Source organism: Protopterus annectens, chromosome 2.part0 (genome assembly GCF_019279795.1).
Source record: "Protopterus annectens isolate FY-2018-M chromosome 2.part0, PAN1.0, whole genome shotgun sequence".
Lineage (NCBI taxonomy): Eukaryota > Metazoa > Chordata > Ceratodontiformes > Protopteridae > Protopterus > Protopterus annectens.
The window spans coordinates 1401593582-1401610317 of record NC_056728.1 but is presented as its reverse complement, the minus strand read 5'-3'; the positions used below and the strand labels follow the sequence as shown (position 1 = coordinate 1401610317).

The 16736-nt window shown below is 40.2% G+C and overlaps 1 protein-coding gene across 3 annotated transcripts in view; it reads left to right on the top strand.

The window, feature by feature from the left end:
• SCOC (short coiled-coil protein) overlaps positions 1-16736 on the top strand; it is a 446987-nt gene that overhangs the window by 281852 nt on the left and 148399 nt on the right. Inside the window, exon 1 of one of the 3 annotated variants that reach the window (XM_044061626.1) lies at positions 15913-15992. The exons of 1 other annotated variant lie outside the window; for it this stretch is intronic. In XM_044061626.1, coding sequence (XP_043917561.1) covers positions 15974-15992 — 19 coding nt within the window. In that variant the 5' untranslated portion in view covers positions 15913-15973. One more of the 3 variants, XM_044061627.1, reaches the window with a different exon arrangement.

Genomic DNA, 16736 nt, shown 5'->3' with positions numbered 1-16736 from the left:
GTTGTGCTGCACTTCACATTACACACACACACACACACACACACACACACACACACACACACACACACACACACACACACCAGTGATGGCTGGTGACTTCAAATCAAAGGGGGGCTGCAGGAGACAGCTGAATGGATGGGGTCAATGGGAAGGGGTGCGGCCAACTAGAAAGTAAAGGAGCTATGCTCAAAACCACAAAAAATGTAACTTTAATTAAATACGCTGCCCTGGGTGCCAAACCGTCATTATGAGAGTCCAATCAAGACAAAATGAAGTATAGAATAAAAAAAAATATTTCAATGCATTGGCTGCATGACAGCTTACTTAATATCTAGATGGAAACAAAAAGGCTGTGAGGCATGAAAAATAAATTACTTTTTAAATTCATTACTGGAATGCCAGTCAAAATCAAGTATAAGAAAAACAAGCAGCACTCAACTCAAACCACTTCTCCTTGCACTGCAGTTCTAATTATAATTTATATTCAGCTTTATAAAAGTACCAGGCAACATGCTGAAAGTAGCAATCTCTGTGATACCCCCACTTGTAAAAATGTTTCTTATCCAAAAAAGGCCTGCTGCCTGACAACAACTATTTACTTGTTTCATGGAGAAAACATGATCAAACTAAAAAATGAAAAGCAAACAAGAAACAAGCTCAAGATACATTGCTTAAAGGATTACTGTACATGTAATGGACCACACATGATAGACTGACATTCTGTTTGGTTTACAGGTAAAGCCTGTAAAGATGACTGCAAGTCTCCAACAAATGTAATGAGCTTCCAAATACTGTCATATGCATTTCAATACCCAAGGCTTATACATTATCTAGTTATGTAAGTATTCTCTGCACGGCAACAACAGAAAGGCTTTCAATGTTGGCAATTCTTTAATAGTATGCTTATTAAAGCTTACTTGCATCTTACAATCTCAGACAAGCTTACTTGATGGTCATTAAAGCACTGCTATTTAAACACAAAGCAACAGGCACTTTATGAGTAATAATAAGCATAAATCAACAGTATAAAAATATGACAGAAACCAGAAGATTCTGCAAAATCAAGGACAGAATAAAAGTAGCACTTGTGTCTACCTTGGATGGGGGGATACTCTGCACATTTACACTGCATAACTGCTCTTTGCCTTGCTTGGACACATCCAGAGTCACTACATGGGGGAGTGCGGTGCAACAAGTATGTCACAATTTGAAATATCTCTGTCTGACTGTGATGGCCCTGACACATTTGTCATACCTCTCAACCTCAGAACAAGAAATATGGATAGAGCCATACACAGAAGTGGGACAAAGGCCTAAAAATAAGGACATTTTTTAAAATAGTGCTCTTATAAACTTAAAAGATAATAGAATAGTAGGTCTTGCATTGGTATGAATTTTCTGAAAGGTATGAAATCTGAAACTGAAATGTCTGTCATTATTTTCTAAATTCAGTCTTTAATGATTTGCCACTAATTTGCCAAAAAAACACAATTTTATTAAAAATGGACCAAAAATGTGATGCAAAAATATAAAATAGCCACACAATACAGCTGGGAACCTGTCAAAGAAGGGACACTTTTTTTAATATTAGTACTGCTAACTTGAGCAGCTGACAAAATAAAAGAATCTACATGCATTTCTGAAATAAAAGTAATCTATAACTCTGATTATTACAGTTATTACTTAATTGTAAGCCCTCCACGTTTTCTTCCAAAATTGCCATTTTACGGCGGGATTATTAAGGGAAGAGCAACATTTTGAGCCAAAATCGGGGACAGTTGAGAGGTTTGGATATGCCTAATTCTATAAAGCAATTTATTTGCACGTACCTCTTAAACTGTTAATGCAGGAAATCTGGACAAGGCCAAATATACTGGAGGAACATATAAACAGTACTATAAATTGTTGTATAAACTGAGGCAATTGATTTGGACTTCATTTGAAAGTTTTATTTTGCATTTTACAGCACAAACACTAAGACATCTGCTAAATAAAGCAATGCAATCTCACAGTGAAAACAGACTTAGCATTAAAACTTCTCTGCCCTTGAAACTCACATTAATTGAAACAGCATTGAAACCCACATTCAAAGAAAATACATTTTGCCAGTGGCAGATAAAGATTAACTTTGGGCTGTTTTCAAATCATAGGCCCCTTGCACACGAAACATACACATGGTCTTTGATACACCTTCCTGATTGTATTAAATTATATTCCTTGTACAATATAGTACAGTTGTCAGAGGGCATTTTAAATTTGTTTTGAACATTTTTCCAGTAAACAATGAAACAAAATGCATGCACCAGTAATGACATAATTGCCCAGTTCAGAACATTTTTCCAGTAAACAATGAAACAAAATGCATGCACCAATAATGACAAAACTGCCCAATTCAGAACATTGCTATCATAAAAGTCTACTCAAACTTCTACAGTCCACCACTATCAGTAAATATGCACAATCTCTGAAGAAGTAAAAGTCATCTAAATAATTCCACATTAAAGAATTCTGTAACTAATGAAGAGGTTGCTGCTAGCAAACAACTTTATATTTCATTGTTTCATCTACAAATAAAGTGCCTGTTACCCTTGAGGAGTAAATTGCCTATCTTACACTAAAAAAATGATAAGCTAGCAATATTGCAATAGGGAATGGATGGCAAACTGATAACAGGTTCATAGTTACTAGGTATCTTCACCAAAAAGGACTGCAGCATCCACCCCGTTTACAATACAGTACAGTATCAGCAATGCAGTATCAGCAATGCATCTATCTACTGTGGGAGTAGTACCCACAGTCTTCTGCATCAAAAGCAAGTACACTACCTATTGTGCTAATAACAATACAAGCAAACTTGGCATAAGCAGCACTAAACTTTTGTTCTCCTGCAGCTCGCTTCTCTTGTAAGAGTAATATGTCATAACCTACTATTTTTTTTCTGCCGACAAAGCTGTAAGAATTTTCCCTTCACTCCATCAAAATAAATACATGTCCTTCTTGACTGTCACTATGAAGAAGGGTTCCATTTGAAGTGTTACTGACTCCTAATTTCAGGCATTTATTAATTCCAAGGAGTTGAAATTTAAAGACTAATTTTCCAGATTGTACTTAAAAAAAAAAAACAACTGTGTGTTTTTTTTTTTTGTGAATAGTCTGTGTAGTGACATGTTCTATACTGGATGCTGAACAGGAGCTTACAATGATGACATCAGGTCTACTTTGCCTGGGATGCCAGAGACTTTAACCTGTTAATGCCCTCTGTCTACTTCCTTGCAGAAAAAGGGGTATCATACTAAACTGTGCAATAAGGTTCCTTGCCTTTAGTATGATGATTTTTTTTAAATTTAGCACCCTTGATGCACCAACACCATTCCATCAGTAGTGGCAAAATGCAATCAGACATAGCAGAAGTAATCAAGCTTTTTGTATGCAACATGAAGGACTGTTGTTATGTAGGGAATACACAAACAATTAGAGCTATCTTACATGAAGTCATCTACCTGGCAGGTAAGTGTCATTATTGTCCTCATCTATCTAGTAGAATACTATAGGATTTGCCAGTGAAATGTCCCCATCTAACCTTAAAAATTATGCATTTCACTTTGATATACCAGTAGATTGGTGTGTCCACCAGACAAACACATTTTAGCGATTTCCACAATCATCCCACACATCTCGTTTTGTGTCGGGGGTGCAGAAATAGACAGCATGAGAAAGGTCCAAAGACTTATTAACAAATTATAGCCAGGAGGAGACACACACACACACACACACACACACACACACACACACACACACACACACACACACACACACACACACACACACACTCTCCTTACCTAGAACGGCTGCGGGACCATCCGACATCGGGAAAATAAATCCAATCCAGCCCTGTGAGTGACATCAGGAAAACAAATTCCAATCCTGGAGAGAGCACCTCACCCGAGCAAGCTAACGGTAAATCCTCCAGTCGTCGTGAGACAAACCTCACCTCTCTCCCAATTGGTTCCAGCTGCGCAAAGCTCTCTTGATTGGTCTAGCCTGCAGAAGGAGCAGTCCGGAGCTCTTCTGTTCTGTGTGGTCGTCACCACACAGACTTCTGGGCATTTGTGTAGTAGTCCGGAGTTCTTCTGGGTTCCGACCAGTGCATGTGCACATGCGTGGACTTCCGGGATTCGTACTTAACTTTTTTTTTACTTTTCTTTTTTTTTTTTTTGTTTTTTTGTTTTCTAGGTGGGTTTTTTCTTCTTGTTTTCTAGGTGGGAGGGCTGCAGTCCTGCAGTCCTATAGCATGAGCCACCCCCTGACACACACACACACACACACACACACACACACACACACACACACACACACAGAAAAAAGAGAGATCTTCTAGTCCTGAAACTTTTCCTTGAAGACAACCAGTAGCAGGCAGACACAAGCAGGTTAATATATAAACAGAGAGAGAGAGAGAGAGAAAGAGAAAGAATTGCAGTGTCCAAATTGACAACATTCAAGGATGCTTAAGATGAATATAAACGTGTGTGTGTGTGTGTGTGTGTGTGTGTGTGTGTGTGTGTGTGTGTGTGTGTGTGTGTGTGTGTGCTAGATCAAAAGAGATCAAAACAAAATAATTGCTTTACAGGAAATATTTAAATAATATATATTTTCAAACTAACAAAAAACTTGTTAGCAATGTATTTATTTATTTTTTCTAAAAGACGTGGTATATATACTAATTGGGTATCCAGGGCAATAACTTATACATAATAGTCATTTAAATAAAAAAAGGTTCATGGAGAGCTGTAGCTACATTTTCTGTCACCCTGTGCAGCTCTTCTAATTGGCTTCCTGATGAACCCTTTAAGTTGAGGACCCAAAAAAGGAGGGCTTCAGCCCCCAGGTGAAGAACCAAAGAAAAAGCTCTAAAGATCTTCAGTTTTCCTCAGCGGAAAACTAGAAAAAAAAAGGTTCTTTAGTTTAAACTGTAGCAAGTCACTTACTACAAACATAACTAGTGCCTTGCTACACTTGAAATGACACAAGCAAAGCCCTAAACTGCTTCTGTCCCAAAGAAATGCACTGCTGGTATTTATTTTATACAATAATAGGTTAGCAACCAGAAAGAAAATAATGTCAAAATATAGCCCTGGGTAGTAATCATCACTTTACTCATATTACCCCTTTCATCCAACTGCTAAAAATGTACAAAATTATATATTTATTTATTTTTATTTATTTGTTTACTTTATTTATTTATTTATTTATTACAGTTTGGTGACCGCAGAAGTCCACTGGGCTGAGAAGAGTCCATTTTCAGTGGAGGCCCTGAGAGAAAAGCTCCACAAAAATAAAAATAATAATAGTACAATATACATTTTACAATACAGCAGACTTGGTAGACAGTGTATTAATCATATTCATTGAACATAGTAAGGACATGTTGAATATTGTTAAATTTAGAGTAGGCTGTATGTTATTGAACTAGTCATTACACATGGAAGGATAAATTGCTCAAAATAGACTTAGCATACTTCGAGTGTTGAACATCTAGTTCTAGAGCATAGTAAGTTAGGAAATGATAGAGAAAAGCATATAATAAGTGGGAGAGGTAGATATATCATAGGATGTGGATTCTGGTGTATGAAGAGTATAAGTGCACCAGAGCAGTTACTATATTACATCTGCATTCAGTACAGGGGTTGAGGGGTGCTCAAGGAGAGCACTATAGAGAGGGGTTAGGGGTGATTAAGTTGGTGAGTGACAAGGGCATTCCCATTTGGAGTACACATGAGAGAATAGGTGAGATTTGAATTGGTTATGGTTGGAGAGCTTGCATAGGAGTGGGGGGAGGGAGTTCCATTGTTTAGCTATGGTGCAGGATAGAAGTAGTTGGCCAGGAGGGCGTGAGGGTTTGTAGACTTGAAGGAGATTTTGGTTCTCAGCTCTAAGGAAGCGGTTTGGAATGTAGAGTTTTAAGGCAGTGGCCACAGAGGGACAGTTTGTAGGTCTGAATATGAGATTTTGGACTGTGGTAGGCTGGAGGTATCTCAGGTAGTTTGGAAGTTCGAGCCAACTGAGGGTGCGCGGAGACTGGCAGTGATGTGATGAGTTTTTTGTGTTACTTGCTAATTTACATATTTTGTGGTAACAGGATTTGAGTTTGGATTGGAGGCTGGCTTGGAGATTAGTGAAAAGGGGGGCACCATACATAAGAGAGAGGAGAAGGAAAGTGGATGCAAGAGTTTGTCGGGTAGAGGGGCTGAGGTAGTGGTTATGCCTGTAGAGGAGACTGATTTTTGATGGGTTTTCTTGATTGAGGAAAGCATGTGGGTGTCATATTTTAGGTCTTCATCGATTATGGTGCCTAGTAGTTTGTTATCGGGAACGACTTTGAGGGGTGAGTTGTTCTGGCTGACAATGCAGAATGAGTTTTTGTCAATGCTGGAGATTCATGAACGAGTAAAGATCATTAATTTTGTTTTATTAGCGTTTAGTGCTAAGTGGTGGGATCACATCCAGGTTTCTGTTTTTGAGAAGTCTAGTTGGGTTTTTAACATCAGATCAGAGGGGCTGGAGAAAGAGCAGATTATAGTTGAGTCATCTGTGTATTGGATGACAGAGAACTCAGGAATGGAGTGGTGGAAATTATTTATAAAAATATTGAAGAGTAGGGGACCAAGTACAGAACCTTGTGGAACACCAGTGGCTGTGGGAAGGAAGGGAGAGGTTGATGTTTTCTACTGAATAGCCTATTTATGAATGGACAGGTAGCTGAAAAACCAGGCTATGGTGGAAGAGGAGAGATGTAGGGTAGAGAGATGGGATAGGAGCAAGGTGTGGGAGATGGTGTCGAATGCCTTTGAGAGATCTAGAAATAAGGTAGATATGAATTTGCCTGAGTCTCTTGCATGGTTTATGGTCTTAAGGAAGGAGAGGAGAGCTGACATGGTGCTGTGGCGGAAACTATGTTGGGTAGGGGAAAGAAGGTTATTTAGGGTTAGGTAAGGCATGAGTTGCGCATGAATAGTTTTCTGTAATATTTCTGAAAGAGGAGAGAGGATAACAATGGGATGGAAATTGGTGGTGTCAGTGTTTTTTCCACCTTTGTGTAGTGGGATGATGTAGGCTTAGCACCCAATAGATGGGGCGTATGCTTCCTGTATGGATTTATTTATAAGTATAGAGATGGAGTAAGCTATGATCTCAGCAGAAAGTTTGAGGAAGGTGGATGGTAAATTGTCTGGAGCATTGCAGTAGGATTTTAGTTTGAGGAGACGTCTTTTTATGGTACTTGTGGGGATGGGTGCTAAGGTGAAGGGGGAGGAGGGAGGTTGATGGATGGGTCTATGGGGGTCTAGAGGGGGTAGGGTTAGAGGGGGTGGGAGAAGGAGGTTGATAGTTTAGCAATACAGTCTATGAAGAAGGAGTTGAATTCTTTGGCAATTTCTAGGTCAGTCTGGTTAGAGTTTGGGCAAGGGTTATCCTTTTTACCAGGGTGAAGAATGGTGGAGATGGTGTCCCAGAATTTTTTGGGGTTGGTTGAGTACAGTGATTGAAGTTTAAGGTAGTAGGCTTTGCGGTCCTTTGCTATTAGTTTTTTTGTAGAGTTGTGAAGCTGTTTATATTCTAGGAGTATGTTGAGGTTTCTGTGTTTTTGATGTCGTTTCCACTTTTTATCTCGCTGGTTCATACTAAGTTTGGTTTCTTTAGATAGCCAGGGGCAGGGGTTGGTTTTGAGACATTTGGTCCTAATGGGGGTTTGCTGACTGAGAAGGGTGAGGAACGATTGGTTGAAGTAAGATATGGCATTGCCTAGTGGAAGGGTTTTTGGGGGGGGGTCTATTCAGTGTACTTTAGGCATTCAGAGAAAGTATAAGGGTTGAAAGAAGAGAGATTGTGGGTTTGAGTGTAGTGGTGCTGTTTTTTGAGAGGAGAGGGTAGGCGGTCGGCGAAGACTGGTAAGTGGTCACTCAGAGGGTCTGGAAGAATTCCGGCATTAGAGATCAGATTAGGATGTGATGTTAGGATCCAATCAATGATGGTGCCGGAGGTACCATCTTTATTTGGTCTTGTTGGAGAGTTAATAAGTTGGGAGAAGATGTACAGACTGATTGAGATGGATGGGGTTTCAGAGTTAATAGACGCCAAGTTAATGTTCATATCGCCAAGTATATAGGTTTCATTTTTGATGGAGGAAAAACAGGAGAGGATGTGCTCAAGTGTATTTATGTTGTCTCCTGTGAGGATATAGATGGCACTGATACATATGGATTTATAATTGTTTAGTTTTAATAGATCTATTGTGACTTTGGCATTGGCAAAGGTTGGGATGTGGTTTGTGAAAGGAGTCAGAGTATATGAAGAGGGGTAGATAATAACTACTCTACCACCTTTTCTGAGAGTTCTGTCACAGCAAAGCATTTGCTATCCTGGTGGGCGAATTTCATTGTCTTTTATAAAAGGTTTGAGCCAGGTCTCAGAGATGGCAGTTATGTTGGGGTGGTTATGGGAAAGCCAGGCTCGGAAGTAAGTAATTTTGTTTCTAAGACTTTGTGTGTTAAGTGTATCTAAGCGGATGGACTTAGATTTTTGAGGATGAGTGGTTTGGGTTGTGAGTGTTGTGTTGAAGTTTGGTCCAGGGTTAGGGTGGATGTCTCTGGAGACTGAGAGATTGATGTGGAGGAGGAGTTGTGTAGGGTTTTGTATTAAGGAGAAGGTGTTTGGGTTATGAAGGGGGTATACTTTTTGTTTTGAAAGGTGGGGTTTGAAAAGAGGGGGCATGTGGTTGGGAGTAGTTTTGGTTTAAATATATAGCTTGGATTGGATGGCTAGAGTTCAGGTGAAATGAGTGCATATGATGTGGTGGGAGATTGGATGTGTGAGGAAGTGGCTTGTGGGTTGGAAGTGATGTATATGTTTGGGAGGAAAGTAAGATAGATAAGACAGGTGAGAGAGATTTGTAGGGTGGTAGGAATTAAGTGAAGTGGCAGGAAGGAGGGCATGTTGCTGGAGGGGGTGGAGTCCTAACTGGGTGGGTTCCTTTTATGATTGTATGGTGGAGTGGGGGGAGTGATTTCTGTGTGTATAAATTCAGAGGTAGTGGGGGCAGGTGGGAAATGGGGGCAGGGTAGGGGAGCAGAGTGAGCCCAAAGGGCGAAAGGAGCGGGCAGAGCAGAGAAGGTGGATTGGGCGAGACGAAATTCAGGAAAAACCTATCAGTAAGGATGCAAAACTGCAGGTAAGGTAAGAGTGGGTTAGAAGGGGCTTCTTCAATTTTCACTTAATTTCTTTTAGTGTTTTCTTGTTATTATTGTTGTAAATAGGTCTATAGGTAATGGATAGGCAGGGAAAACAGAAAAAATGGGAGAAAAAAAAGAAGAAGAGAACTATACTGAAAATGTGTGAAGCCGTGCGACAGGAGTGGTACAGACTTTATGCACTCCAGTTCAGAAGAGGGGATGTGCTGCCATCTAGTGGCTAGTAGTGAGATATGTGTAGTAAGAAATAGTTCTGGTGATGGGGAAAGAGTGTCTTCGTGGGGGAGGGACAGTTCGGCCTAAGGAGACTGCTTAGGGATTGCAAGTGCGTACACCGTATGGCAAAATACTTCAACAACACTTTTAAATAGTGTTCAATAGTGTCTAGAGAGATTACACACCCAGGCAGGATAAGTAATTTAAAGCACATACACACAGTATACTCAGGTTGAGAACCGTTGGGTGGACCAAGGTAGTTAGGTACTTTCTGGTGCACGTCTTTTGTGGAGAGGTACTGGTCTGGTCGCAGAGGCGTAGAAGAGGGGGGACACCCATGTTTACTGTCCACAGGGTGGCTGAAAACAAGAGAAAAGCATGTTAAAAAGAGGAGGAATATAACAGTTACAAGTTTAAAGCCAAAGTGAGGGGACAGATACCGAGTAGTTCATTCAACTAGACAATGGTATGTTCTACTGCACATATCATATCACAACCAAAGCCAGACTTACTCTTGTGAACAGCAATAACATTCTAGGTATTATACAGTGCTGAGTACAATTTATCTTAAATATTCATTAGAAGAAAGCCATACTGCAATCAGTATATTTGTATTTTAGTGGGGCAGCAGAGGCCGCAAGTTTGGATGTTTGAAAACCTAATTGTTTCAGTAACGGGACGTTAGCAAATAACAGGCTAATCACTGGAGAGGGTTCACAGTAAAGTAAAATATGAGGAAAATATCTACAGTAGGCATAAATAGGGCAGTAGAGTGAGCTGCGAGCATGTCCTCTAGCCCAGTGGAATGAAACAGGACTGTAGAGTAAGTTTTCAAGTCCGTTGGACTGGATGGGCTAGTGTAGCGCTCTAACAGCATTTGCTCAAGTCCAGTAGATTGAAAGGAGACGTAGAGCGTGCTATGAGCGAGTGCTCAGGTTCAGTGGACTGAATAGGCCAGTACAGTGTGTGCTCATGTCCAAAGGGATAAAAGGGCCAGTATGGTGTGCTTTGAGCGAGTGCTCTAGACCGGTGGACTGACTGGGACAGTAGAGGGTACTGTGAGCGGATGCTCTAGACTGGGGAAATGTGGACAGACTTTAAAGTAGGCTACCAAAATATAAATTAATTACAACAACAGTGCAAATATCTAACAGAAAAAAATGATTGCAGTGAGGCTTGGAGTGTGGTCGTATGCAAGAAAGGCAGCATGTTCAAGTACATAGACAGTAATATGAAATAGTCAGCATGTTAACAGTATAAATGACTGAGGCTGGGAGTGCAGTCATGATCAATACATTAAGTAAATCATCAGCACAGCAAAAGCAAATAAAAACAGCGTCTATTGGTGGATGCATTATAATACAGATTCAGCAACAAATATCAGTACACAACTACATATGAAAGGCTGCAGTAATTACATTAAAGTTTAAGCATTTGTTTCCTAGTCCCTGTAAGCAATAGTAGTGCCCATAAGATAATATCTGCAGTAGTGAAGGTTAGGCAAGCTTGCCGGTAAGCACACAAACAATCTTCAGCAGAAGCACCTGAGGTCTAGGGGCGAATTAATTTAAAAATGGCGCCACAGGTAACACCCTGTACATATAGAGTTAGGGATAGGAAGAGGTGAGGAGGGGAAAGGGGGAGGATGCTGTGAGGTGAGTGCGTGGGAGGGAGCAAAAGATGAAGATTTGCAGAGCAGAAAAGGTGGATTAGGCGAGAAGAAATTCAGGAAAAATCTATCGGTAAGGATGCGAGGCTGCAGGTAAGATAAGAGTGGGTTAGAAGGGGCTACTTCAATTTTCACTTAATTTCTTTTAGTGTTTTCTTGTTATTATTGTTGTAAATAGGTCTATAGGTAATGTATAGGCAGGGAAAACAATAGGAATGGGAGAAAAAGAAGAAGAAGAAAACTATACTGAAAATTTGTGAAGTGAAGCCGTGCGGCAGGAGTGGTACAGACTTCATGCACTCCAGTTCAGAAGAGGGAATGTGCTGCCATCTAGTGGCTAGTAGTGAGATATGTGTAGTAAGAAATAGTTATGGTGATGGGGAAAGAGGGTCTTCGTAGGGGAGGGACAGTTCGGCCTAAGGAGACTGCTTAAGGATTGTAAGTGTGCACACCGTAGGGCAAAATACTTCAACAGCACGTTTAAATAGTGTTCAATAGTGGCTAGAGAGATTACATACCCAGGCAGGATAAGTAATTTAAAGCACATACACACAGTATACTCAGGTTGAGAACCTTTGGGTGGACCAAGGTAGTTAGGTACTTTCTGGGGCACGTCCTTTGTGGAGAGGTACTGCTCTGGTCCCAGAGGTGTAGAAGAGGGGGGACACCTGTGTTTACTGTCCACAGGGTGGCTGAAAACAAGAGAAAATCATGTTAAAAAGAGGAGGAATATAACAGTTGTAAGTCTAAAGCCAAACTGAAGGGATAGATACCAAGTAGTTCATTCAACTAGACAATGGTATGTTCTACTGCACATATCATATCACAACAAAGCCAGACTTAATCTTGTGAACAGCAATAACATTATAGGTATTATACAGTGCTGAGTACAATTTATCTTAAATATTCATTAGAGGAAAGCCATACTGCAATCATTATATTTGTATTTTAGTGGGGCAGCAGAGGCCGCAGGTTTGGATGTTTGAAAACCTAATTGTTTCAGTAATGGGACGTTAGCAAATAACAGGCTAACCACTGGAGAGGGTTCACAGTAAAGTAAAATATGAGAAAAATATCTACAGTATGCATAAGTAGGGCAGTAGAGCAAGCTAAGAGCATGTGCTCTACTCCAGTGGAATGAAATAGGACTGCAGAGTGAGTTTTCAAGTCTGTTGGACTGGATGGACTAGTGTAGCGTGGTAAGAGCGACTGCTCAAGTCCGGTGGACTGAAAGAGCTAGTAGAGCATGCTATGAGTGTGTGCTCAGGTTCGGTGGACTGAATAGGCTAGTAGAGCATGTGCTCATGTCCAGAGGGATAAAAGGGTCAGTAGGGTGTGCTTTGAGTAAGTGCTCTAAGCTGGTGGTCTGACTGGGGCAGTAGAAGGTACTGTGAGTGGATGCTCTAGACTGGGGAAATGTTGACAGACTTTAAAGTAGGCTGCCAAAATATAAATTAATTACAACAACAGTGCAAACATCTAACAGAAAAAATGATTGCAGTGAGGCTTGGAGTGTAGTCGTATGCAAGACAGGCAGCACGTTCAAGTATAAAAACAGTAATCTGAAATAGCACGTTAACAGTATAAACAACTGCAGAGAGGCAGGGAGTGCAATCATGATCAATACATTAAGTAAATCATCAGCACAGCAAAAGCAAATAAAAACAGAGTCTCTTGGTGGCTACGGTATAATACAGATTCAGCAACAAATAGTACACAACTACATATGGAAGGCTGCAGTAATTACATTAAAGTTTAGGCATTTGTTTCCTAGTCCCTGTAAGCAATAGAAATGCCCATAAGATAATCGCTGAGGTTGTAAAGGTTAGCCAAGCTTACCGGTAAGCACACAAGCAATCTTCGGCAGAAGCAATCTTCGGCAGAAGCACCCGAGGCCTAGGGGCAAATTAATTTAAAAATGGCACCACAGGTAACACCCTGTACATATAGAGTTAGGGATAGGAAGAGGTGGGGAGGGGGAAGGAGGAGGAGGCTGTAAGGTGAGATCGTGGGATGGAACAAAAGATGGAGATGTGCAGAGCAGAGAAGGTGGATTGTGCGAGAAGAAATTCAGGAAAAACCTATCAGTGAGGATGCAAAGCTGCAGGTAAGGTAAGAGTGGGTTAAAAGAGGCTACTTCAATTTTCACGTAATTTCTTTTATTGTTTTCTTGTTATTATTGTTGAAAATAGGTCTATAGGTAATGGATAGGCAGGGAAAACAGTAAGAATGGGAGAAAAAAAGAAGAAGAGAACTATACTGAAAATGTGTGAAGCCGTGTGGCAGGAGTGGTACAGACTTTATGCACTCCAGTTCAGAAGAGGTGATGTGCTGCCATCTAGTGGCTAGTAGTGAGATATCTGTAGTAATAAATAGTTCTGATGACGGGGACAGTTCGGCCTAAGGAGACTGCTTAAGAATTGCAAGTGTGCACACCATAGGGCAAAATACTTCAACAACACGATTAAATAGTGTTCAATAGTGGCTAGAGAGATTACACACCCAGGCAGGATAAGTAATTTAAAGCACATACACGCAGTATACTCAGGTTGAGAACCGTTGGGTGGACCAAGGTAGTTAGGTACTTTCTGGTGCACGTCCTTTGTGAAGAGGTACTGGCCTGGTCGCAGAGGTGTAGAAGAGGGGGAAGATACCCGTGTTTACTGTGCCCAGGGTGGACGCAATATACTCAGGTTGAGAACCGTTGAGTGGACCAGGGTAGTTAGGTACTTTCTGATGCACGTCCTTTGTGGAGAAGTACTGGTCTGGTCGCAGAGGTGTAGAAAAGGGGGGGACACCCGTGTTTACTGTGCACAGGGTGGACGCAGTATACTCAGGTTGAGAATCGTTGGGTGGACCAAGGTAGTTACGTACTTTCTGGTGTACGTCCTTTGTGGAGAGGTACTGGTCTGGTCGCAGAAGTGTAGAAGGGGGGGGGGACACCCATGTTTACTGTGCACAGGGTGGACACAGTATGCTCAGGATGAGAACCGTTGGGTGGACAGAGGTAATTAGGTACTTTCTGCTGCATGTCCTTTGTGGAGAGGTACTGGTTTGGTCGCAGAAGTGTAGAAGGGGGGCTCAACCATGTTTACTGTGCACAGGGTGGATGCAGTATTAGAAGCATAGTCAACTATGCAAAGAAATAAAAAAAAAGATATATATGTTTACTATGCACTGTTGGGTGGACCAAGGTAGTTAGGTACTTTCTGGTGTACGTCCTTTGTGGAGAGGTATTGGTCTGGTTGCAGAGGTGTAAGGGGGGCATTCATGTTTACTGTGCACAGTGTGGACACAGTATACTCAGGTTGAGAACCTGAAAATACATATATATATATATATATATATATATATATATATATATATATATATATATATATATCTTTTTTTTTATTTCTTTGCATAGTTGACTCTGCTTCTAATACTTTTGTATATACTGTTTACCATATTTAATTGCATTTTTTAATTATTAGATCACTTGTGTCTCCTTGTGCTTTATTGTATCTTGTGTATTCCGCTGTCAAATTGTATGTATATGCTTTTACAGCATTACTATTTTATTTGATGTTATGTAACTGTCTGGAGTTTTTCTCCTCAGGCCTCCACTGAAATGGAATATTTATTATCCAGTCGGACTTACCAGTAAACAAATGTTAATAAATAAATAAAATTATCCTGCATTTATTTCTGTAATAAGCATTAATTCCCATCTGCTCCTGATTGTTAAAGGATATCCTCAATTTTGTTCACAATTTTGCTTTGTCGCCCTAAATTGTGAGTTTCTCTGAAAAGATGATGAATTATAAAGACTAAATAATGACAGCTATTAAGAGTTACTTATTTTTCATCACCAAATGCACATTAATCCAAATTCTCACAGGGTTGCATCTGGCTAAGCCAATATTGTTGGAGTTACACGCGGCAAAACATAAGCTGAATCCTGTGGAGAAGATCTGTGAAGTCTCAGAACAGGAAAACTGATTGATGTTAAACACACATAGCAACAAACTGTCAAGGGAAATTTACCTCAATAAAGCAAAGTAAAGGGGTCAATTAATCTACACGTGCACCTCTGTTTAAACTAATTCCGAATTGTAACAACCTGCTTAATACAACTTGAGAAAAAAAAAAAAAAAACATTGCCGGCCGGTACGAGATATGCACACGCCGATGCAACATGTTATTTCCATAACAGCGTTATGATTTTTGCCTGCTGCTGTCCACACCCTCCGTATTAAGGACAAAAAATATATATATGTAATTTCGAGTGTCAGTCACTCTCCCCATCACCAAACACTTAATTAATGTAAAATGCGTGTGAAAAAGGCTTAATATTTATGTCAGGAGCTTTGCAGAGAACCTTTAAAGAAGGATTAACGAAAGATTTGGCAGGTGTTTCTTATAATAGCTTTTAACGCTCATTTTATTTGTGAATAGCATTTCTACGTGGAGAGGGATGAATTATGAATGGGAAGTTTTTTTTCTTTTTAGCAAGACTAAGTTCTTTATTGGTTTATATATTTTACCGTACATTCGCTACTCTTCCCCATGTACAGTACGCTTACCGACCTATAGAGTAACACCATGTCTGAGATTGGTAGTTATACGTAATGATTTATGACTAAAACTATGCACATTCTAACATACAGAAAATATGTTACTCTACTATTCCCATACATACTACGTTTATCTACTCTTAACACTTTGGGTATACTACCACGAAACGACAATTGGCCCGTTCGTTGTTTATTGGTCCTAGACAGATCCAGCGACTTTCACCTATCTGGTATTTGATTGGTTGCGTCTATACAGTTTTCTCTTGCGTGTCTGTGTATTTCCTGGTCCCATGACACGGGAAAAGAAGGGTAAGTATCTCACTTGGCTGTTTTGTTTGCTGCAGGATTGTGTTTTGCTAGCATCTGGGTGTATATTAGGGTGGAGTTAAGAAGACAGTACATCAGAGCAAGATTACTAGTTCTAGCATTCATTACTTGGTAAGCTGTTTGCTAGTACATACTGTCTCTTTATTCTGTTGCAAATGATGGAAGTATATAGATAATGTCTCTTTGTTATCCATTTGTATGTGCAGTTTAATCAAATATTAGTAAGAGGTTTGAGGCAATGTTGCTGAGCTGGCATGTCATGTTATCTGTAGGTACAGAGCATTGGTGTGGAGTACCGTGACTGCCTTGTTTCGGGGTTTTTTCCGTTTATTTACGAGGCGTAGGCCTGCTTTTTGTGTGAACTCGAGATTTTCTGGGCAGAGTGATATAAGTAACTTTGTGACCCCCACCGCTGCATAATACATCATTCTAAAGCTAGACTGTTTATTTTGCAGTGATTGCGTTATTTCATACAATTTGCGTTTTCTGTTACACTAGTCTAGTTGGTAAGGATGGAGATGTTGACACCTCTCTTAACCCACGCGTAGTTCTTTGATGGGGATGGGCGCCAGCCCCCTCTCCAAATGTTCTAAAATGTACGTGTTTCAAAAGTTTAGGTATGGCAGCAATGGCTGCGTTAAAGAAAAATATACAAACTTAACATGACATTTAGGAAATGTTTATACCTTAATTATTTATTTCTAGTACCTACTACCTACTTTATTT